This window comes from Scleropages formosus, chromosome 21, assembly GCF_900964775.1.
Source record: "Scleropages formosus chromosome 21, fSclFor1.1, whole genome shotgun sequence".
In the NCBI taxonomy this organism is placed as follows: Eukaryota; Metazoa; Chordata; class Actinopteri; order Osteoglossiformes; family Osteoglossidae; genus Scleropages; species Scleropages formosus.
Window position 1 is genome coordinate 18,787,093 of NC_041826.1, and position 22,698 is coordinate 18,809,790.

Below are 22,698 nucleotides of genomic sequence, written 5' to 3' on the forward strand. Positions count from 1 at the left end.
GCGTTGTGATTGGTTGCGAAAGTTCACACGCCGTTGAAGGGGGCGCATGCGCAGTGGTTTTGCAGCGTAGGCGAAGAAGGAACTTCTGCTAGTTGGACTCTCTTGGGGTTTTCTGGCGTTAGGAAACGCTTACACAATTAATAATGTTTACGACGCGAGTTCCCGGCAGATTTGACCAACAAAAAAAGAAGTTCGAAAATCAGCTTTTGATACACCGACGTATTTGTATGATTTTTAGTAAAAGTACTGTACCAACTAAGTACTACGAATTGAATTCCGAATTCGCAGGGTGGATCACAAACTAACTAAGCGCCGCAAAAGAGAAACATGCGGAGCCACTCGGTTTAGCACGTTTGCTTCTTCTTGGTTAGGTAACCATTGTTAGGTAGGTGTGAAAGGTAAAGACTGAAGTACATGATGACAAATTCCAAACTTTGGTCGTGAGACTTTCTTTCTCACAGAAAGACAGCTGGGTGGGTTGAGTTCACTGGTAGGCTAGTGTTCCCAAGAACACAGTACATTACTGCAAAACAAGAATTGGCATATTGTAGAAACTAAACAACGAGTCACTCGGCCTCTTCTTACAGGCGGACTTCAAGCGGACATAAAACTGTAATGTGGTCGCAGGTTAATGACGTTTGCGTTTCCATGGCAACGTTTTCGCATGAACGTACATTGCCCTCGCATCACACTGTTAAATCCTTTAAGTAAAACATGAACTCCCGTTTTAAAAAAGTGGATGATGCATTACACAGTCAACACCGATTCCTGATTTTATACTTTTATGTATTTTATTGCTTTTATCATCAGGAACTACACATTTATATAATTTTCACTCCAGCATAAAATATTTCAAGTGTTTTTAACCATTGTGAAATCTGAATACGTAACATTTACCTGTCTCTTTTCTCCAAAGCAACTTGCAGTGTTAAGATACATCAAATTATTTATACAGCTGGGTAAGTTTTAGTGAAACAATTTAGGGCAAGAACCTCTCTTAAGGGTACTACAGCAGGATGTGGGATTCAAACCCACAATCTCCGAGTCCAAAGGCAGCAGCTATGAGCACTACAACTTCCAGCCAATTTACAAGCTAACCATTAATGGCATTGTCAGTGGATGACCTTTAAATTTACACATCATTTAGCAGACACTTTTATCCAAAGCAACTTACAACTCAGGGTACACAAAAGTGCATTTCACAACAGAAGAGCTTGAGCTAGGCACAGTTACTAAAGTATTTTGTCTGGCCCATATTACTCCAGTAGCTGCCTATAGATGTAAGATTGAAGACCCTTTAAGCTGCATTTTCCAGGGTTTGTAATACTGGACTGAGTTTGTACCCAGAGAAGGCTTCTTTAAGCAATACTGGTGGGCAGTTTTAAAGGCAGACTGCAAGCAACCAGAAGAGATGCAATAAATACTATTACACTTACATTTATTTATTTAGCAGATGCTAAATAAGTATTATTAGTTATACTACTATTAATATTCTTAAAATTCATTCTTTGGACTCAGAATAATTATTTTACCGTTTATTGTCAGTAGGATACAGTGTTTGCCACCATGAGTTCATAAACTCCAAAATGAGATTTACAAAGACATCAGAAAAAATTATTTCCACTACTACTATCCAACATTAGAAGTTAATGGTTATGTCAGCGCACGACAGTTGACCTTGTTCTATGAGAAGCTTCATCAGTCGCTTCCTTCTCCTCCAAGTAACTTTCAGCCCATAGTCCTCTTCTGGTGTGTCATTTGCCAAAATGTTAGAAGTCTGATTTTCTGGTGTCAACTGTGTTTGAGTCAAGGGAGGTTGGAGTCTGAAAGATGGTGAGGGTTTGGTGCTAATCGGATTCCTTTGAGTTTCAGGGGTCCCTATGTTGGGAGGACTGAAGACGCTGTCCATGCCGTCAGAATGATCACCTCTTGGAGCAAGAGGAGTAACAGTACGTATCGGGCAAACATTTGCTGCACCAGCAACAGTCAGCAGAACGCTTTGTTCTCCCGGAACCACAGTGCAGCTTGTTTTTTCAGGAGATGGTACTCCATGTGCTCCCCGATCCCTTTTGTAGCCACTCCAGAAACGGTTAAAGCACTTTGGTGTCTCTGTGTCCCCACCACTCTGAATACTGGGAGAAACTGCATTCTGGGCACAACCCGGTACCCTTTTGTACTCTGGTGCACCAGCGGCAGGGCGAGGATCTTTAAAACGACGTTTCGGGACAGGACACCGTGTTGGCGATGAAGTGCTGCTCTCAAAGGTGAGTGCAGGGAACTTGCACACAGAGGTTTTCTTGAGATGGGGCAGAATGAGCGGTGAACTTCTATCCAGAACACTTCTCCCAGAACGACTGCTTTTCCCCCTTCCTCTTCTGCACGCTGGGACCTGCAGCTGCATGCCATGCATGGTGTCATCAAACTGCGGGGTTACCTGAGAGAGGGCAAAAGTGAGGAATCACGCTTTTCTGCTGCACTGCCAAGCGTTAGAACCAAGAAAGATACACATGCAGCGCATCGAGAATGAAATCATGACAGATGCAATGAGAAGATGTACACTGAATCAGTGTAGTGATGTGAACACTCAGTGACTGACGGGAAATGAAACGTTCAATCGCACGACACGCGTGTGAGATTTTCGCGTTGAGTGAATGAGTGTTGTTACCCAGGTCGTGCTGGAGGAGCGACTCTCACGTTGCTGCTGTTCTGACGTGACCGGTTTGGGGTTGACAGATCTTGGACCTTCAGGCACATAGTGGTGTTTAGCTCCGTTCAGCGGCGCTTCGACAAAGAGCAGCGGCGCCTTGCGGGGGTTCAGCGGTGGTCCCTTGCGTGTTGTACGGGGCATCAGACACCGACAACATGACCGTGACAGGGGATCGCGTTTCGGGGTCTCATCGACTGCGCAGCACTTTTAGCGAGCAAACCGTCGACGGTGAATCGAGGTCAGAAATTCCACACACCATTTATCACCTTATTAGTAAGTAAACCAACCGCAAGCAGCGCGGCGACGGCGTCTTCGGACTCCTCCTCTCCAAATACCGCTCGTCATAACAGTTTTTTTTTTCCTCCTCAGCTCATCTCAGTAATATGATACCAGCCGAGACAGGAGCGTTAAAGTTTACATCTTTCCTTTCTCCCGATTTCGGGGATTTTATGTTTTTAAAGCGCCTAAAGATTGCCACAACTTTTCCTTTCAATTTGCCCTCCGCCCGGCATTTCTCCTCTGATTGGTCGCGCGTGGACGAGGAAGCGCGGGCTCCGGCTCCTATTGGCCCAACAACGATCACGTGGGCCGAGCGACGAAGACTGCGCCAAAATTCAAACCCTCTTACTGGACGTAAGCGAATGTCGGCAGCGACCGTCTCCTTCTGCGAATGAGCGTTGATAATTTATTTCAGAAGCGACGCTTAACGGACTCGAGAAATTGCTGCTGCGAAAAGGACAGTCTACTAATATGAAGGTATGCTTTGTTGGGAATTTGTGAGCTGCTTTTTAACTAGATCTTTCGCGGTCAGGCCCAATCCAGCCAGGTTTAGCGCCAGCCGCTCCGCAGCCGAGCTGCCCAGTGTCCCCCTTTAGCCTAGGGACATCGCCGATCGAAGTGCCCTGGCTTATATAACGTTCTCCTGTTCACACTCGAATCGCACTTGTTCTTTGCAATCTAATTAGGTCTGATCCACCCGCTGAGCTCTGTAGTTACTTTAGCAGCAGCATCGCCGCTTTTGCAGGTGACAACAGAGCGCGCGCTATCGCGTGCGACCCTGGTGAAAACGCGGAGTGACGTGTGTGTGTGTCGGGTGTCGCGTCGGTGGGACCCGTGTGTCCGGTGTTAGTTCAGTCTTGACTTGACCCCCTGCCCTGGGGTGGATGGATAGATGGATGGTGACTGACCGAGTAAGGTGGCCATTGTATTATTATTATTGTTATTATTGTTATTATTATTGTTGAACTCATGTCCAACAAGGTGACTTATTTAAACTAAAGTGTTAAATATTCGTTACAACGATTTACCTTCTTTATTATACAGCGGAGAATTCTTCAGTTTACAGACAGGACCTTGATCAGGCCAGGGTACATGATGGGATGGGATTCGAACCTCAATAGTACAGTAACCCTGTGTGGGCTGGTGGACTGGCCCGATGAAACGTCGGTGTGCAGTGAGTTACAATGTAACGGTGTACTGGTGTACGGTACTTTACTGTAGTACTGTACTTTTATTTGACCGAGGGAAGAACGTTCGCGTGAAATCCTTCCAACGGCTTCCAGTCGCCGCGCCGCGTTTGTTCCAGAAAAGTCCGTTAGCGGCGTGAGCTGAGGGAGGCGCGCGAACAGGTGTGTGACAGCGCGCGTTTCCTCGCAACAGCCCGTAACGGCGACACACACACCTTGTGGGATTTACAGACAGCAGCATCCGCATAAAGGTTTTAGTAAAAGTTCGGACAGCTGGTGGCGTAGTGGTTAGAGCCTTTGGACCCGAAGGTCGCGGGTTCATCCGGCCAGTCCACCGCATCCCTGTAGTATTGAGGTTCGAATCCCATTTTTGCTCTAGTACCCCTGATGAAGGACCTGGCTGTATCGGATATTGTAGTTAGAGCCTTTGGACCCGAATGTCGCAGGTTCATCCCCACCTCCGGCTGCAGTACCTTTGAGCAAGGTACTTACCCTAAATTGCTCCGGTAAAAATCACCCAGCTGAACAAATAGGTAGTAGGTAATTGTAGGTAGATTAACATTGTAATGAGCTTTGGAGAAAAGCATCAGTTAAATGAATAAATGTAAATATGTTGATGTCTCTGTCCTTAGTATAATGAATGTGAAGTGTTGCATTCCTGATGTTATGCTTAGTGAAATTTAACGTTTACTCTTGTCATATCAGGGTCTTATCTTAAGCGCCGATGATGCCACCTCGACTGGCGATGAACTGTTTGCAGTCCGAATGCCAAGCGCGGTGAACACCTGAACATCTGAACCAACGACCTGAGCTACGAACGCCACCAATCTTCTCTACCATTGCTAAATCTCTAGTCATTGACTATTTAAATTGGTAACAGTTCCCGACGCAGAACCTGCTGTGGACGTCTGGTACCGTAGTCGTTAGAATTCACAGGTTCAAACCCCACCCCCAGTTGTCGTACTCGTGCGCAAGGTACTTACCCTAAAATGCTCCAGTAAAATTACCCATTTGTATAAATGAGTAAGTAACTGTAAGTAACTTCACATTGTAAGTGACTTTGGAGAAAAGCGCTGGCTAAATAAATAAATGTAAGCACTGTTCTTACTAATTAATAACATCCATTGTTGGTATCTTTAAAATTCCTTATCCAGTTTCTCAATTCACTTCAGCTGATTTTTTTTTTATTATTATTTTTTTATTATATAGCGTTGCACAGCACTGCAGTACAGCTCAGTGATAACTATACTTAAACACTGTTACAGTGTTGTGTCTTAATACTGATCTACCAACAAACATCATTTATTCAGTTGCTTCGTTTCTACTGGAGCAGTTCAGGGTAAGTACTTTGTATTACAACAGGAGTGGGATTTGAACTTGGGTCCTTTGAATTGGGTTGAAACCAGTATGCCGTCGGCTGCTTTTCGGTAAATGATCTTAAACTGCATTTCAGCCTAGGTGACTGGAGGAAACTTTCAGCTAAATGAATGTAAATGTAGGTCTCTGGCACGTTGGAAGAGCAGCGGGTTTTGAGGCGTTTCGGCTCAGCGTCTGTCCCTCTTCCTTCCCTCCAGTCAGTCCATCGGCACGGACCGCAGACGGCCAACGACTGAGATCTAAGCAGGATGAAGGAGAGCCCCAGACGGCCACTCATCCTCAAGCGGAGGAAGCTGCCCTTGAGGAAAAAGGAGACCAACGTGCTGCTCGGTGACCCCAACAGAGGGCCTTGCGCGAAGACGCCGCCGGATTCCGGAGGTCATCGCGTCACCGAGAGCGTCCGCATCATTGACCACCCCTCCGTGCCAGACACTCCGCTGGTGATCATCCCTAAATCTGCCGACCTCCAAAGCGTCATCGACGCCCTCACAGCCAAAGGCAAGGAATGCGGCCCGGAAGGACCAAACAAGTTCATCCTACTTGGCAGCAGCTTAGAGAACGGGGCAGAGTCTCTGTGTCTGTCCTCCTTCGGTGGTGGAAGCAGCTGCGGGAAGACAGTGACTGTTGGCAGAGTGGCAGCTGAAGGAGACGGTCTGAAGGACAGGACCCGCGGTCCAATGGAAGTCAAGCCCGTCTCTGCAGTTAAACCTTGTGAGTCCTCTTCTTAGCAGTGTCTTAGAGTGCAATGAAACAAACAAGAACTTCCTAGATGCCTTTTCGAAAAACACGCTGATTTACCCGCACATGTCGGTATCCTTGAAAGTGCCATGGCTCATTTCTCATCAGGAATGCCTTTTTTTTTTTTTTTTTTTTTTTTTTTTTAAACTTCTCCGCTTGTGTAGCGAAAAGGGATTCGGACTGCAGCCTCCTGGATGACAGTCTGACAAACATCCAGTGGCTCGGGAGGATGAACACGGATGGGCTCGGCCCCGCATCCGCGAGGAAAGACTGTAACAAGGAGAACGAGGATTTGGCCCCGCAGCTCGTCCAGGTACCACCGAGACCCCAGCGTTTGCAGAAATTATTGTGATGCACAGCAGCCGTCAACAGAACTTTGCATTTATCTTAAGATAATCACATGGGCTTTCTGCACATTAAGCTGTGGATGTTTAAATACTTTCTAACTAAAGTTGCATCTAACGTTTCCCTCAGCCCCTTGGCGACTCTGAGGAAGCACATTGCGCTGTCAAAGACCCGCTGTCAGAGAGACCGCCCTACTCCTACATGGCCATGATCCAGTTTGCCATCAACAGTAAGAAGAACAGGAGGATGACTTTGAAAGAGATCTACACCTGGATTGAGAATCACTTTCCCTACTTCCGAAATGTGGCCAAGCCGGGCTGGAAGGTAAACACGTGTTGCACAACGTGATCCTGGGTGGCATGTCATCTTGCCATCATCAGGTTGCACTTCACATTAACATCTCATAGCACATGTATGTTTTAACACGGATGCTAACGTACTACTATTTTATGGTACCCAGAATTCCATTCGGCACAACCTCTCCCTGCACGACATGTTTCTTCGCGAGTCGTCTTCTGACGGCAAGACGTCTTACTGGACCATTCGTCCTGAGTCCAACCGCTGCCTGACCCTGGACCAGGTGTACAAGGTGTGTGTTTCGGCAGAACGCCAGATAATTCACAGTGAGCTGCTCTGATCCCAGAATCAGGACTTCATGGGGTTTGCGGTCCCCTGCGCTCAGCAGCTTGCCAGAAAACCAATCGCTGCGACACCTGAGCAAACAAGATTTCTGCAGGAAATCCTGTGCATGACATGCAGTTGTTTATGTGACTTGTAAGGATCCTGTTTTCATATTTTATATTCTCTCTCTAATGTTGGTGTTTAGCCCATGGTGGATCCAGGTTTTTCTCCATCCCCTCCACCCACACAAGTTTCTGGGCAACAAGTAAGGCCTTCTTCCATTGCTTTCCAAGACGGTCAGACAGCGCTCGTGCGTGTGTTCCTTTCCGTTCCCGTCACTCTGCAGGCGCCGTTTCATCGAGAGATGCAGGATTCAGGGAGAGTAGCAGCCATCGCGTTTTTTACCCCTATATAACGTATGGGCTCAGAGGAGTTTTGCCCCATCGGACCAGGGTGTCTTTGCAAGCTACCAGAATCCTTGGAAAGGACAGGGAAGGTTTTGCTTATAAAGTCTCAGTCAGTCACACACTAACGTTTTGATATCCTTCCACAGAACCAGAAGCAAGCTGCTCCAGAAGTTAAGAAACCCGTCAGCTGCGGTTTCGGTGAGTGACGGGTGGGAAGGCGACGGTTACTGGGGACACGGCGGAGATTTTTGAGCTCCTTCCTCGATGAGCCTTCAGCTGGCACGTCTGTGCACTGATTCTTTACCAGGACTCCACGTTAATGGTTCCTCTTACTGTCTGGGACGGGTAACGCGGTTAAATTTTCATAGTCAGACAGGTACATTCGTTCCTGTATCAGTCCAGTGTGTAATAATTTAAGGTAAGAATATAAAGAAATTCTGTGCAAAACAACGACCGGTGTCAATAACAAAACCATGTGAGCTCAGCCTTTTAGTTGCTTAGGAATTTTTTTCTTGTAGAGAGCAACAAAATTTGTCAAAAATACTGAAACAGAGGGGGCGCGGTGGCGCAGTGGGTTGGACCACAGTCCTGCTCTCCGGTGGGTCTGGGGTTCGAGTCCCGCTTGGGGTGCCTTGCGACGGACTGGCGTCCCGTCCTGGGTGTGTCCCCTCCCCCTCCGGCCTTACGCCCTGTGTTGCCGGGCAGGCTCCGGTTCCCCCGCAACCCCGTATGGGACAAGCGGTTCTGAAAATGTGTGTGTGTGTGTGTGTGTGTGTGTGTGTGTGTGTACTGAAACAGACCAAAAATTTTGGGTGATTTCCTTATGCTGGAGCTTTTTTTTTCTTAAAAAAAATTTTTCTTAATAAAATGTGCTCACCTTCATGTGATACCGATTGCGTCGCTTTGATTAGAATTACAAGGATGTTTTAAATCCAGATAATTTCTCATTTTTATCTTGTCAACATATTCCAGAAGTTGACAGATGCAAAATATTTTGGTACAGGTAAAATGCACCTGTCCTACAGATTCAATTCAGTAAAATCCAATTTTATTTGCATAGAGTGCTCTTCTCACACAGTGACACAGAGCACTGAGCAAAGGGATGACACAAATAAGACATTTGAGGATAGACTAGTGTAATACATTATAGGTACAGTTATTAAAGCCATAAGTATGCCTACTGGCCACGGAGGAAAGGAACATAAGAAAACTCAAATAAAAACAAATGTTGAGCCCTGCTTACGCTAGATGCTGCTTGGGGCTCTTTCTCCTCTGACCTTTTTCTCCTGTACTTGATCTTCAGAAAGGAAGATGAAGCGCCTTCTGCCTCGTACCGACTCCTACCTGGTCCCCATCCAGCTTCCCTTAAACCCCTCCCTGTTCCTTTCCTCCACAAACCTGTCCCCTGCTGCTGCTGCCCCACAGCAGAACTGCAGCCCCTTAACCCCCAGCGCTGTGGGTGGGGGGAAGAGGGTCCGCATTGCCCCCAAGGTGAGGCTGAATCTCGTGCTGTTCGTTTTTGTAACGAAGGATGATTGCCCCCCTCGGGAGCTCCTCCAGGCTTCCTCAGGATCCATTTTATTTACATTACATTTACTCATTTAGCTGGAACTTTTCTTCAAAGCAACTTATACTGTTAAACTACATAGTTATTTACTAATTTATACAGCTGGCTAATTTTTGCTGGAGCAATTTAGGGTAAGTACCTTGCTCAAGGGTACTGCGGCACTAGGTGGGATTGGAACCTGCAACCTTTGGGTATAAAGGCAGCAGCTCTAACCACTACGCTAACGGTTGTCCCGCTATACCAGCTGCACTCGCCGACTTAACAGTTGAATCTCACGAAGACCGGGGTGCCTTGAGTGTCAGTATGAAATTTCACCCTTCTGCGTTGGCTGTCGTTGGGCAGGTTCCGCAGTCAGCCCTGCCGGCGATGGATGCGTGTAAAGAGGACTCTGCGCACGTTCCCCCGACGGGCGAGGGCGCGAGGGGCCTGCCGGCCCAACCCAGGAGAGAGGCGAGCAGCTCCCGCCGCAAGCAACGCCTAGTGCGGCCCTCCAGCGAGGAGCCCGTGCTGCTCTTCCCCGAAAGCCCTTTTTTTGACTCGGGCGTGGCCTCCGACCTGTCCACGTTCCACGACGCGGAGGCTGATCCCGAGCCGCGCCCAGATCCGAGAACCCCGGGTCAGGAGTACGATTTCAAGACGCCCATCAAAGGACGGCCTCCGGCCTCCTCCACCCCCAGCAAGCCCCCCGGCGCGCTGCCGGAGCTCGGGAAGGTGACGCCCCAAGGCCCCGGTGCCCACAGCCTGCCGGACTTCAGCCCCATCCGCACGCCTTGCGGCACCATGCTAACCCCGCAGCGGCAGGACCACACCCCCTTCAGCTTCAGCAGCACACCCTTCAAGGAGCTTCCCCTCTTCAGCTCTCCCCGAGAGCTCCTGACTATAGCGCGCACGTCCCCGCTCACCCGTTCCTGTTCTCGCAAACTCCAGGTGGGGAGCGCCGCCCCTGCCAACCGCTCCCTGACCGAGGGACTCGTCCTGGATACCATGAGTGACAGCCTGAGCAAAATCCTGGTGGACATCAGCTTCCCAGGGCTGGAGGATGAGGAGCTGGGCATGGGCAACATCAGCTGGTCACAGTTAATTCCCGAACTGAAGTGACTGAGAAATGGAAAAGTGACTGAAAAAAGAAATGGATACATGTGCAGCTTGGCTTTGCCCAGCTCTAAGAGGGAGTTGCCAAGCTGCACACACATCTGATATATCCTCCCCCACTGATGTACATTCATAATTATTAATTTGCTTCCCCCATTGTTGTGCATGTCAACAGCACCAATTTCTTTAGCTTGTCTCTAACCTGTCATCCCTTGCTTGTTGACTTTGCCCGTGTGTCTCCCTATCCAGGAAGCTGTTTGTCCCCGTCTTGCTCGGTCCTCACATAGTCCTGAAGAAACGCGTAGAAGCGACCTGCATATTTTGTCTTTCCCTTTATGACTGCACATAGGCCGTGGCTTGAATTTGCACACTCCTGTATATGTTATTTACTTAGACGTGTAATATGATGCATTTCATTGCCTAAACACCAGTGAGACACTAACATGCTTGGACACCAGATCCTTGAACCAGAAGAAGATCTGCCGTTTATTGGACCTTTGGGCGTGGCTCTGTTTTTCTATGCATAATTGTATAATTTTATTAATGGCCAGGTAAAGAAATTGCAATGAAACCTAATGTGTAGTAAAAGGAGTAGATGGTAAAGGAGGTCGTAGTTTACATGATATAACTGGAATGGATTTACTGCGCGTGATTATAGCACTTCTGTAGACCAGGACTCAAATGTTCAGGTTTTAGTTTTCCAAAAAAAAAAAAAAAAAAAAAAGTTCTGTGACAAAATTCCTTTAAAACTTTGAAATTTCCCGCTGTTTGATATTTTTACTATGTGGCATTAAAGTAGGTTTTTTGTTAATTGTAATTAATGGTCAGTTCTAGAGAGAGAGTGAGATGCTCGTAGTAAATCCATCCCATTTGACTAGAAGTTTGTTCGGAAGGCATTGGTGTGTGTGTCTGCCACCGGGAGCAGCTCTTCCATACTTGCCTTCTGGGCTTTTTGTAAGCACCATCAGTGAAACAAACGCCGAAACCCGCGACCATGCCGAATTTCATATATTGTTCATGAAAATAGCAGCAGTCTGTATGCAAAAGCGCGATATTTCTCATGTCCTGCAGCTTTGCATGTATTTCAGAACTAAACACCATGGCTAGATAAATTTGCATTAGAGAACTTCAGTCATGTTCGGTGATGCTTTGCATATATATATCCGCCCTCTGTAAGCTGTTTTTCTTCTGTACTTAAGGACAGAAACCACCTAAAGTGAATGACTCCATGTGCGAGAGTAAGTCTAAAAGCATTTGCAATAACCTTCTTTTAGTTTGATCCTTTTTCACTTGCCCCATAGAATGTGTGTTGGAGTATTTATTTTACCACATCGGTTACTCAAACCCGGACCAGGATCGGCTTTGCTGTGTAATCCATCAGCCTCGATCAGTATTTGAATTTTCTGGTTATTTTGTGGAATTTCCTGTATCTACATTATTTCTAATAAAGGGAAATCCATCAGAAAGGTGTGTTGCTGTGACATATTGAAATTGTCATGTGTCGAAGCCGATTATGTACTGAGACAAACTTCTGTCATATTTGAATGAAAGTGTAAAACCAGCAGTCATACAACATTGCAATATCTCAATTTTGGGATGTATAATTTCGAAAAGGGGGGGAGAAAAACAGATTATGAAATAGATTAGGAAGATCACTTATTGCTTTTTTTAATTCTGATTTATAAGAAAATTTTGGCTAGGAAACAGATTCGACAAGGGTCTGGTTACAGTGAATTTTTTTTTTTTTTTTTTTTGCTTTTGTAATGTACTTAACAGAACCAGTTATGACTAATTTTCAAAATTATGTAAAATCACTTGGAGAGGGCTCTATATACAGAGGCTCATTCAAGAGTCTTATCGAAAAGGACTTTTTCAATAGATCCTGAAAGGTCAAAATAGGTGTTTTGTACCGTTTCTTTTACGAGAATAACATATAGACAGTGTTTATATTACTGCAGATTTAAATCATCTAGTTCTATTTTACATTCATGTAGCAAGTGAGTATTGTTTATTGTAAAAGTGACAGGTAAAAAAAAAAAAATACTGTGTACTTACAGACATCAGTTCGAAGAGAAGATCTCTGTTCAACTGAAATTCACTACTGCAGCCATCTTCCCGTATTTAGTGAATATTTTGACATATTTTTTTTGTGTATAAATCCCAGTACAAAGTCCTAAAAGATTGTCATGTTTCTTTCCTTTTTAAGGGAGGTGGGATCATGCTGGCAGTAAGGAAGAGCTACATGAAGAACAAACCCAAAGCTGGAGGTCTCCTAGTTCAGGTTTCTGTCAAGATCTCTGAAGGCATCAGTAGGTCTGGACCTCCTGCTGAGTGACCTCCATCAGAATCTGGAGCTGCCTGCTGAAAGAGTCTAGAACAACACGTACGACTCGTTCATTGGCCAACTTTTGCAGTCATTCGTGACAGTGAACTATGAGGGGCCACGTGTGATTTTATGGACCGCCCATGCTGCTAGCTGGGGGCGTGTGGTTGGCAGTTACAGGTAAATCTAGATAAGCCCGCGTCACTCACGTAAAGCCTTAGTCCAACGAAGAGGCAGGAGCTGCCGATGGATGGTCAGGTAGTACACGGGCATGCCAGACAGGGTGATGGCACAGCTGACCCCAGTGTTCCATGGGTCTGAATACAGGGACAGGCCAACGATGAAGAAGCACACTGCCGTGAAGCTAACCGCGATGACCAGCGGCACCTGCCCGAACAGCCATAGGGAAGCAGGAGAGACGGAACCATGAACGAGTAGGACAATTATGTACAGGTCCCTCTGATGTCCTATAAAGTCTGTGCCCCCAGGATTTGTGTGTAATACCGCTGAAGACTATTGGTAATATTTCTGCTCAGCGAAGACTTGACGAGGTGTTACGGTACTGCCAGTAATCACTCTTTTACACTTTCAAAACGCTTCATCGTGAACGAATCTGGGGTTTCTTATTTGCTTTCTGCTCAATTCTAACCAAAGGGGATGGATAAAGCAGCGAAAACTAAATACTCGTGATCATAGTGACCTTGAAGGGTCTGGGGTGGCTGGGGAACCGGTAGCGATGGATCAGCATCCCCAAGGTAGCCATGGCGATGAAAAGCCAGCGGGAGAAAGAAGCAAAGTTGACCAGTTGGAAGAGCTCACCTCTGGCCAGCATCAGCACCACCAGTGGGAACTGGAGGGTAGGGTAGGGAAGGGAAGAGGAGGACACGTGGTGGGATAAAGCAGAACCACAACGTACAAACCAAGGGCTCTTGGAGGAGCAGCGTACCAAGAGGAGGATTGCAGGCATGGGTGTCTGTCGGCGAATGTGTATCATGGAGAAGAGAGCCGGCCAGTGACCCTCCCTGGATCCCACAAACAGCATCCTGAATCACGGAGGAAAGGTGGGAGGGTCAACCCAACCTTTGGGAACAGACGGAGGAAGTGTTGCAGGCTAGATGGCTCAATACGGGGTGAAGGTCCTTCACCTGGGCGCCACGAAGAAGCCGCCATTGAGCGCCCCCAGGCAGGACACCGCCACCAGCACGGGGACCAAGGAGGCCACGCCCTTCAGAGCACGGCTGGCGAAAGTCTGCAAGAGGTTGCAACACCACCCCCAGATTGCAGTTCTTCACAGATTGCAACGCTTAAATAAAAACCGAAACATTTCGTCATTACCGCTCAACAAATTTGTCTTGATTAGGTGAAGGATTACGTGAATGGTTGACTAGCCGGTGCGCTGCACTGTATCCGGCACTGGGTAAAAAGGTGTAAAGGTGTCAGCTGAAAATGTAGAATTCGGCAGAGCGCTACAGACCACGGCCACAGCCTCCGACATGAGCACCTCCTCCGCAGTCATCACCGTGTAGTAGGACACGTTGACGAGTACGTAGCACACGGTCACCGTCACCATGGAGAAGATGATTGAAAGCGGGATGTTTCTGGTGTCAGCGAAAGCAAGAAGGCCAGTTTACTAGGCCGTCAAATATTTGCGCAGCCCTTGTACGTCGAAGTCCGGAGACATTTCGCAAACGCGGCTTCCGTACCTGTTCGGATCGATGACCTCTTCCGTCACAAAGTTCAAATAGAACCTGCGGAGAGGCTGGGATCAGCTGCACGGTAAGGAATTTATTTGCTCAGAACATGGAAAACAAACTTTTTTTGGACTTACCACCCCCCGTAGGCATAGAGGCCAGAGTAGAAGGCGAGAGGGAGCTTTTCCAGGGTTGAGGAGGTGGAGTCGAAAGCGTTTTGGAAGTTGTGTGTTTGCCCTGGCAAGAGATGAAGGACACGTGGGGCATGATGCCTGGCTCCATATCCTTTGTGATGGAGCCATGTGCGGACAGCGCATGCGTCCGTTCCTCCGTGTCCCGAGCAGGACCCTCACCTCTGGTCAGGGCCATGACGCCCGGGACAATGATGAGGATGAGGGCAAACATCTTGATGAAGGTGAGGGTGATCTGAGTGCGGGAGGCTAGTTTTACACTCCAGCAGTTCACCGCCACAACAAATGCTGGGGGACAAGAGGTGAGATGCTGAGAAGTACAAATTATTTCCAACATCTCTGTATCTGAACAGCACTTAGTGAGAACTTGCTCATGAAACTGTGCTTGCTGAATGAAAGCGATGATGTGCCGCCTATCCACAGGTCCGTGAGCATGCGGGGAGGACTGCACTTACACACTCCCAGGATGCCAACCAGCTTGACCAGGGCCGGGGGTGCAGGGCAGGGGGTAAAGAAGGGCTCCACCACGTAGCGGCCGAAGGCCAGCGACACCACAGAGGCCACAGCCGGTCTGGGGGACCCAGGGTGACACACATTGACGATTTCTACTTACTTTTTCGTTGATGGCCATTCGTAGCGGTCCCTGCACTGTACTTTTCCGCTACAGTTTATTCGCCATTTACACAGTTCTTGTTGGACGTTTTCTTACTTCCGGCAAGTTCTCCCAGTCAACGGCTATTATTGGTAACCTCCGAATATAGACACACACCTTACTGTGCTCGGTGCAGTGCGGTACTGCTCACTGCGCGCACACACACACACAAAGCTGACCTGACCATGATGAACTCAACCCAGAGGCGCAGGAAGGCAGGCAGAGGGCCCAGGGTTTCTAGAAGATACGTGTAATGGCCTCCCGATTTCTTGAAGCTGGTTCCTAGCTCAGCGTAGCATAGAGCACCTGGGTCAGACAAGCAGAGAAGGGCCCAAAAACAACAGCTGTTCTGTATTTGCACCTGCACCCTGCCCAAACTTAGAAAATCACATTCTGTAGGCCGTAAGTCCCATACTTGTTTCTTCTCGAGAAGAATGTCTTGTCAGTGTATCGGAGGTGGGAAAGTGTCCAAGAAATCCCTTGTTTCAGGGTGCAAACAGCCCTCATCGGTCTGTTTCATTTCGTGAAGTCACTCCTATATCTGTCACGCTTCCCAACCCAACTCCCATTGTCATATGGAATATGTGAAGGCCAAGCTTGAAAATAAGATCTGAAACCATCATTTGGCTGGCATTGCTTTCTTTATTATATGTATATGTATATGTATGTGTGTGTGTGTGTGTGTGTGTGTGTGTGTGTGTGTGTGTGTATATATACACACACATACATATATATGTATGTATTATATATTATTTAAATAATAAATACAATATTTATACCCCCACATGGGGTGGAGTGTGTGTCTTCTTCAAGCTCGGGTCCTCCACCAAAGACCTTGGAGTTTGAGGGTTCTGCGCAGTATCGTAGATGTTCCTAGGGTTGCACTCTTCATATATACAGTATCATTATATATTCATATATAATGAGGTAGCTATATATATATGTGTGTGTATATATATGGCTTGTGCCTTTGGCAGCTCCAGCCACAGGTGTATATACCCCTACCCGACGAGGCCTCAACAGACACCTGGTCCCCCGTGAGACTTTGGTTTGGCAGCTGGACGTCTGGTCCCCTGCTGGACTTTTAAACTATTCCAGATATTTTAAATATATATGTATATAGCTACCTCACTACATGGTGTAATGTTCTGTTCTTTTCACATAATTTTCCTTTAATAGCAAAGCAAGGTACGAAAAGTACTGCTGTGACTCCAATCTCTGTAACACAAGTCAATTTGATCTGAGGTGTGTACACACTCACCAAACGTGGAGAGCACGCCGCACAGGATCCAGATCACGAGGGACAGGCCCACGCTGCCGGTGTTCACCAGGACGCCCTTGGGTGCGATGAAGATGCCGCTACCCACCACTGTGCCCACAATGAGGGAGGTGGCGGCCAGCAGGCCAATCCTCCGCCGTAGGTACACCGCGTCCTCGGTGGGACCCAATGCTCCTGTCGTCCTCTGCTCGACTCCGTCGTTTTTCATGGTTTTGCCCATCGCCGCAGGCACGCGCCGCCGGATCTCGGACTCTTGGTACCACTTACGCCGGAACACGCGCCTTCATGCCTGCACGTGAGGCAGACGCATGAACAAAACACAGTCCGGCATCCAAGGGATACTAGAAGGAATCCTGCTGTTGTACCGTTGAGAAAGGTGTCTAACCAGAAGTGCTCCAGCAGAACATCTAATTGAACATCTAACTCAATGCCCTATTCATGCAGCTGTGCATGTTGCATATAAAAAGTTAAAAGTCACTTTGAACCTAAAAGAACTTATGAAAGAATTAATTGTACAAGCACTTCAAGTAAAATGCAAAAGAGATAAGCAGGCTCTCGGCACTCCGACTTACTTTTCCAGCTTGCAGGTCTGGATTGAGTGGGATTATTGTTGAGGAGGTAACGCCTCTAGCTGGGGTTCTCGCAGCTTCTCGCCGAAATGAACTGCCCCGCTTTTCTTCTCTCGGGCTCCTGAGGGTCTGTGCGGTAACCACGGTGACTTGTCATCCGGTGCCAAGTGGCAAAACAAAGGGCGCGCTCTTCCGAGGTCCCGCTAGCACTCCTGATTGGTGTTGCTCATGGAGTCAAGGCCAGAGCGTTCATACGCAGCTTGACGGAAGTCCAACACGGGACAGAACCCTCGCCTTTTACCCCGTTCACTGCAGGCGCAGCTGTGGGATCCAGACGTACGCAGGGCTCCCTGGTTTCCAGCTCCTCCGAGTTAGACAACAACCAAAGAAGAATCCGGCTTCTCCGTTGTCCGTACAAGAGAGGTGCGAAAGACCATTTTTCTGGACCGCAGTTAAAAAAGGAAATTCCATCCATCCATGACACCATGTAACAAATCTTTGCTAAAGTTCCGTTTGGCTGCATTGTTTGTGTTTTTTTTTTCATGAAATTTGGCATGCTGATTCCAGAAAAGTGTTTTTTTTTTATCATAGCTTCAAAAGAACTAAAAAAGAAAATTACGAATTAAATTTCTGCCGCTATGTGGATTTACCATATTGGTTAATCGACGATAGCAACACGTGCAGTAAAAATACCACATGAAAGCGAGTTTATGTTATTAATGCGGTTATCTGAAGTCAATACTCCAGCACCGAATTTTTATCTTCAGAAGAGTACAATGTTTTTGCTTTGTGACTCAAGTCTCTAACCCTAACCAAGGACTATAGTAGGGAAGCACAGCGAGTAGCATTGCTGTCTTACAGCGTCCGGCTGGTGCAAGAGGGTGTGGGTTTGATCGCCGCTCAGTTTGTGTGGAGTTTGCATGTTCTCCCCGTGTCTGTGAGGGTTTCCTCTGGGTGCTCTGGTTTCCTCTCACACTCCAAAGACATGCTGTTCAGGTCCCCCATAGTGTGTGAGTGACAGAGAGTGTGTATGTTCCACTGATGTATGGATGAGTGACCCAGTGTAAGTAGTGTATCTAGCAGTGTAAGTCACCACGGCGAATAAGGTGTGTGGGCTGATGGCAGCACATAGAGTTTCTTGGAAGTCACTTTGGACAAAAGTGTCTCCTAAATAAATGTAATGTAGTAGGCCTTTGTCCTGTCTTCCCTGCTATCTCCTTTCCATCGCTTGAATATCCACATGGAAACGCTCCATATTCTTCACTGACAGCACCAGAGTTTGTGCTAAAACAATCCAAATCAGGAGTGTAAATTGTGGACCATGAGTGATATTCTGCACCTGAGATTTCTGCAGCTCTCAATAAATTCCTCAATCAGACACTTGAAATGTTCTGCTTTGTCATTTCCTAAGAAATCTCTATCTCCTAAAAGCGTTCCCAGCTCTTCTTTCTACACCAGTCATTGCATCTTCCAGCTCCCATGACCTCAGCCTCCATTTGACCTGCAGAGCAACAAAAACGCCTCTATTCACTTCAACTCTGCTACGAACTGCTTGACTAGAAACAAACTGATGGCGGAAGGAAAGTTTTATCCACTTGAACTAGGGACCTGTACATTGATGTTCAGAGCACTGGGCTGCTTCTTGCTTCCCACCTCTACTGTACATCCTGTAAGTCAATGGGATGGGTTTGGATCACTTTCTGAGTTTTCCCCCTAATTAATAATAGAAAAAGTAAATTCATTATCTCCAGTTCTATTAACACATTTAGCTGATTCTTTTCTCCAAAGCCACTTACAATAATTTACTCAGCTGGGTAATTTTATTGGTGCAATTTAAGGTAAATACTTTGCTCAAGGGTACTACAGTTGGATGGGGGATACAAACCTGCAACCTTTGGGTCCAAAAGCAACAGCACTATCAGCTGCCCCATGTGTGTCCTATTTATGTTCTCAGTGATGAATTGGGGATGAGTTTGGAATGATGACTGAAAGGATGACGGTCTTCGTGTGAGTGATACATAAAGTAATCGCAGTCTGGGGAGAAGAAGCGATAAATGGGGGCTGAACAGATGTGTTTACAGCTCCAGTACAGAGGGGCCACATGGAGAGACTGAAAAGGGAACAACAGAAATGGGTGCATTTGGGAACGCAAACAACCCCTTTATTGCCTCCCTCAGATGTGCCATGTTTTTCCAGCTGTCGCGTCTCCGCAGCCAGGAAGGTTCGAAACAGCATCGCCTTAACTCCACAAACAAAACCTAGACAAATATGCAGAAATGCAAACAGCTGAAACAGAAATAAAACATGCTGTCGCTTCGAGTCGCTCAAAGGCTCTCTTAGGCAAGATCACCGATAGAGGAGAAATATGGAAGTTCGTTGTCATATGATTCTGGGAAGAAGAAAGGTGGGTGCAGATGAAGGAGCACCTGAGAGCGGTTCTGGACTGAAGTGCCCTAGCAGTGGACAAACTGTTATTGACATTTACATTTATTTATTTAGGAGACACTTTTCTCCAAAGCGACTTCCAATGAACTCTATGTAGTGTTACCAGCCCACACACCCTATTCACCAAGGTGATTTACGCTGCTAAACACACTACTTATACTGGGTCACTCATCCATACATCAGTGGAACACACACACTATGGGTGAAGCTGAACAGTATGTCTTTGAAGTGTGGGAGGAAACCAGAGCACCCAAGACTTACACTGCTAGATATACTACTTACACTGGGTCACTCATCCATACATCAGTGGGGCCGACACACTCGCTCTCTGTCACTCACACACTATGGGTGATCCTGAACAGCATGTCTTGGGACTGTGGGAGGAAACCAGAGCACCCAGCGGTAACCCACACAGACAGAACATGCAAACTCCATACAGACTGAGTGGGGATCGAACCCACGTCCTCTCACACCACTCAGGCGCTGAGAAAGAGCAGCACTACTGTGATGTTGGAACGTAAGTTGCTGCACACAAAAGCATCAGTTAAAAAAATAAGCTAAACAGCCAAGGTGCAGCTTTGCATAGTGGTTAGAGTTACTGTGTTTGACTCCAAAGGTTGTAGGTTCAATTCTACCCCCGTCTCCCTTGCTGTTGTCTTCTTAAACAAGGTGTTTACCCTAAAAAAAAAAAAATCCACTGAAAATAAACCAGCTGTGTACATGGGTTGATAATTGTAAGCTTGTAATAAAAGTAACCCTAACATTGTAAGTTGCTTTAGAGAAAAACAGCAGATTGAGGTAAAGACAAATAACCCTCTTTCTGAGCTTCCGCTCTTGGGCATTGTGGACACTAGAGGGCGCCACTCCACCTGAGGCCCTTCGCTTTATGCTTATACTTAATATTAAAGAGCCGTAATAATTCATCTTCAGCTAATGATGTCCATGTGCTTTCCTGCCAGAGAAAACTCTATGAAGCAGCACGCCTGTAATCACTGTAAGAGGATCAGCACTTATCCTCACCTCTTAATCCCAAAGTAGCTCATTTTAGCATCAGTGATAAGATTTGAATTCTTGCTCAGTCTCAAACTGGCCCACTTTTCTACACCTAAAATATACTGGTCTGCTTTCAAATATATTCATATTAATGTTGAGATAAGTGAGAAGTGCTTATTATTTTAGTATTTATCGCCTGGAAGTACGGAGTGCAGTAAAAGAGGAGCACAAAAAACAAAGTGAAACACACACAGACACACACACATTGTCTGAAACCGCTTATCCCGAGCGGGGAAGCGAAACGAGAATTTCCGTAAAAAAAAAAATAAATAAATAAATTGTCCCTCCTTCAGAGTGTTTGGCCGAGGTGCGGAAATGTGCCTGTGCAATAACGAGGAGTGTGAAACATCCGCACGGTGAACATTCTGTCCTCCGACGGGGCTTGCTGATCTTGTCCTCCGGGTCCAGATAAAGAGATGCGAGTGTAGGGTCCGCAGACAGTGTATGAGGGTCCGCAGACAGTGTATGAGGGTCCGCTCCAGTGCGGCTTGAGCTTTAGGGCCTAAAGGCCCCCACAGGACTGACCAATGGCACGGTGACAAATCCGTTCTGCAAGAAGTCGCCTTTAACGTGGAGATCGGTGGTAATTCCATTCCTGGGGTCAAGACAGCGAGGCGGGAGCTTTATGTGCGCTGGACGGGGCTGGACCCGTGGGGGTCCCGCGATACCGGGTGGGGACAAGCGGGTGTCCTCTGGTCGGGACCTTCGGATGGCCGTGCGCGGGGGGGGCGCTCGATCCCTGCGATGCCGGTCCGTACCGGCGTGCGATTTGTCCAGATCCCGCCTTTTGAAGTACGGCGAACCACGACCCCCCCCAAGGACAGCGGCGCGCCTTCGTCAGCTCCGTGACGATCCGGTGGCGGCATCTCCGCCCCTCCGCTTTCATCCCAGGGCCAGGGATGTAATTAGCTCACTTTGTCAGCTGGAGAGGCTGGGGGGGAGGCGGAAGCCGGGGGCCCTTAAATTAGCCGCGGCGCTCGTCGCGCGCATCCCTGGCGCTTTGAAAGGCCCGATTAGTGGGGAAGGGGGAGCAGCGGGGAGCATCGGGGCAGGAAGCGGGGTTTGTGGAGCAGAATGGCTCACCTGAGGATTAGCAGCGCGCCGCTCGAGGAGTAGGAGGGGTTTTACGGCACGGAGTTCAGCCCCATCGCCGTTCGCCGCGTGCTGGCGGTCACGGGGCCACACGCTGTCCACGGTGGTCCTGAAAAAGAAGTGTATTGTTTGTGCGTACGCGCAGCGTGAGTTCGGTTTTCCCTTTGCTCCCACGGAGAGAAATCGCCGGTTTATCGTTGGAATGAAGTCATCGACGATGAAATGGTGAAGCCCAGTGTTGGCGTTCGCCTCTCTTTCCAGCGCGGCTTGAAATATGGGGAACGTAAATGAGCGCGACTCTAATGACCGCCGACGTTTTCAAGTCAGGTTGTAGAGAATTTTCTTAGAGACCAGATCACAGTCGTGCCGAGCGACGGGAAGCTCGCGCCCCCATCCCCACCCCCACCTTTTATACTGAGCGTGAGCAAGGGGCTGGGGGAGACCAATCGATGGGAATAATTGTGTGTGTGTGTGTGTGTTTGTGTGTGTTTGTGTGCGTGTGGAAAAGGCAGGGGGCCTGCCATCTGCTCATCGGCCGCACCTCCCTCCCACGGTGGGCTCAGCTGCGCTTGTAAATTATTTTTCATCAGCCATTCTCTCCTTGATGTGTAATTTGGTTGCCCAAGCGTGTGGCAGTGGAGCCCGATCGCTGCGGTTTAATGGGGAACCAACGTCTTCCGCAGTCTCTGCCACCCCCACCTTTGGAAAAGCACAGGGGTTTTGGCAGAGGACTGAAATTTTTCTCAAGCAGACGGTTTTTTTAGAAACCTGCCGTCTCTCTGCATTGGCTTCCAACAGCTGCCTGGATAAAATTCAAGACTCTGGTTACAGCTAACAAAACCATCAACAGAACTGCTACCCAATAGCCACAAGATCTGGTCACTCGCTACACCCAACCGGACTGCTACGCTCCTCCACCCATGCCTGCTTTGGCGGTCCGACGCACAAGAGGTCCGAAATCAAAAGCGCAAAGATTTTTGGTTCCGGCTCCAGTGTGGTGGAATGACCTCCCCCTGTCACTCAGAACTGCTGAATCCCTCTCTACATTTAGGAAGGGTCTCAAAACTCATCTCTTTCGGACTC

The 22,698-nt window shown here is 47.7% G+C and overlaps 3 protein-coding genes across 9 annotated transcripts; 1 reads left to right on the plus strand and 2 right to left on the minus strand.

Moving 5' to 3' along the window:
* Nucleotides 1–1,341: 1,341 nt before the first annotated feature.
* On the minus strand, nucleotides 1,342–3,232 carry rhno1 (RAD9-HUS1-RAD1 interacting nuclear orphan 1). The gene is made up of 2 exons (XM_018729736.2): nucleotides 2,666–3,232; nucleotides 1,342–2,434 (listed from the first exon to the last, which is right to left on the minus strand). Exons 1-2 carry the CDS (start codon nucleotides 2,846–2,848, stop codon nucleotides 1,640–1,642), a joined length of 978 nt encoding a protein of 325 aa, XP_018585252.1. The 5' UTR covers nucleotides 2,849–3,232; the 3' UTR covers nucleotides 1,342–1,639.
* Nucleotides 2,191–11,012, plus strand: foxm1 (forkhead box M1). Of its 7 annotated transcripts, none has more exons than XM_018729730.2 (10): nucleotides 2,191–2,264; nucleotides 4,879–5,046; nucleotides 5,748–6,261; nucleotides 6,453–6,601; nucleotides 6,763–6,957; nucleotides 7,094–7,222; nucleotides 7,460–7,519; nucleotides 7,808–7,859; nucleotides 8,965–9,152; nucleotides 9,571–11,012. In XM_018729730.2, exons 3-10 carry the CDS (start codon nucleotides 5,799–5,801, stop codon nucleotides 10,324–10,326), a joined length of 1,992 nt encoding a protein of 663 aa, XP_018585246.1. In that variant the 5' UTR covers nucleotides 2,191–2,264; nucleotides 4,879–5,046; nucleotides 5,748–5,798; the 3' UTR covers nucleotides 10,327–11,012. The 7 variants fall into 7 exon arrangements, with proteins under 7 accessions (XP_018585246.1, XP_018585250.1, XP_018585249.1 ...); XM_018729733.2 differs by lacking the exon at nucleotides 2,191–2,264 and adding an exon at nucleotides 3,246–3,463; XM_029247570.1 differs by lacking the exon at nucleotides 2,191–2,264 and adding an exon at nucleotides 4,187–4,657.
* Nucleotides 11,013–12,311: 1,299 nt separating this feature from the next.
* On the minus strand, nucleotides 12,312–17,529 carry LOC108920843 (cystine/glutamate transporter). Its single transcript, XM_018729892.1, has 13 exons — nucleotides 17,029–17,529; nucleotides 16,439–16,745; nucleotides 15,357–15,483; nucleotides 14,981–15,096; nucleotides 14,688–14,813; nucleotides 14,472–14,571; nucleotides 14,347–14,391; nucleotides 14,118–14,241; nucleotides 13,789–13,892; nucleotides 13,590–13,686; nucleotides 13,344–13,493; nucleotides 12,853–13,030; nucleotides 12,312–12,691 (listed from the first exon to the last, which is right to left on the minus strand). The coding sequence occupies exons 2-13, from the start codon at nucleotides 16,674–16,676 to the stop codon at nucleotides 12,627–12,629; spliced, it is 1,470 nt and encodes a 489-aa protein (XP_018585408.1). The 5' UTR covers nucleotides 16,677–16,745; nucleotides 17,029–17,529; the 3' UTR covers nucleotides 12,312–12,626.
* Nucleotides 17,530–22,698: the final 5,169 nt, after the last annotated feature.

What these genes read in the sequence shown, in the direction of transcription:
- rhno1 (XM_018729736.2), bottom strand. Translation starts at nt 2,848, where the DNA reads ATGCCCCGTACAACACGCAAGGGACCACCGCTGAACCCCCGCAAGGCG. An exon ending in GCTCCTCCAGCACGACCTGG is followed by an intron (nt 2,435 to 2,665) that starts GTAACAACACTC and finishes GCCCTCTCTCAG; the next exon opens with GTAACCCCGCAGTTTGATGA.
- foxm1 (XM_018729730.2), top strand. Translation starts at nt 5,799, where the DNA reads ATGAAGGAGAGCCCCAGACGGCCACTCATCCTCAAGCGGAGGAAGCTG. An exon ending in TGGCCAAGCCGGGCTGGAAG is followed by an intron (nt 6,958 to 7,093) that starts GTAAACACGTGT and finishes TATGGTACCCAG; the next exon opens with AATTCCATTCGGCACAACCT. An exon ending in CACAAGTTTCTGGGCAACAA is followed by an intron (nt 7,520 to 7,807) that starts GTAAGGCCTTCT and finishes ATCCTTCCACAG; the next exon opens with AACCAGAAGCAAGCTGCTCC.
- LOC108920843 (XM_018729892.1), bottom strand. Translation starts at nt 16,676, where the DNA reads ATGGGCAAAACCATGAAAAACGACGGAGTCGAGCAGAGGACGACAGGA. An exon ending in CTCTATGCCTACGGGGGGTG is followed by an intron (nt 14,392 to 14,471) that starts GTAAGTCCAAAA and finishes GCCTCTCCGCAG; the next exon opens with GTTCTATTTGAACTTTGTGA. An exon ending in TCGTTGGACTAAGGCTTTAC is followed by an intron (nt 12,692 to 12,852) that starts GTGAGTGACGCG and finishes GTGTTGTTCTAG; the next exon opens with ACTCTTTCAGCAGGCAGCTC.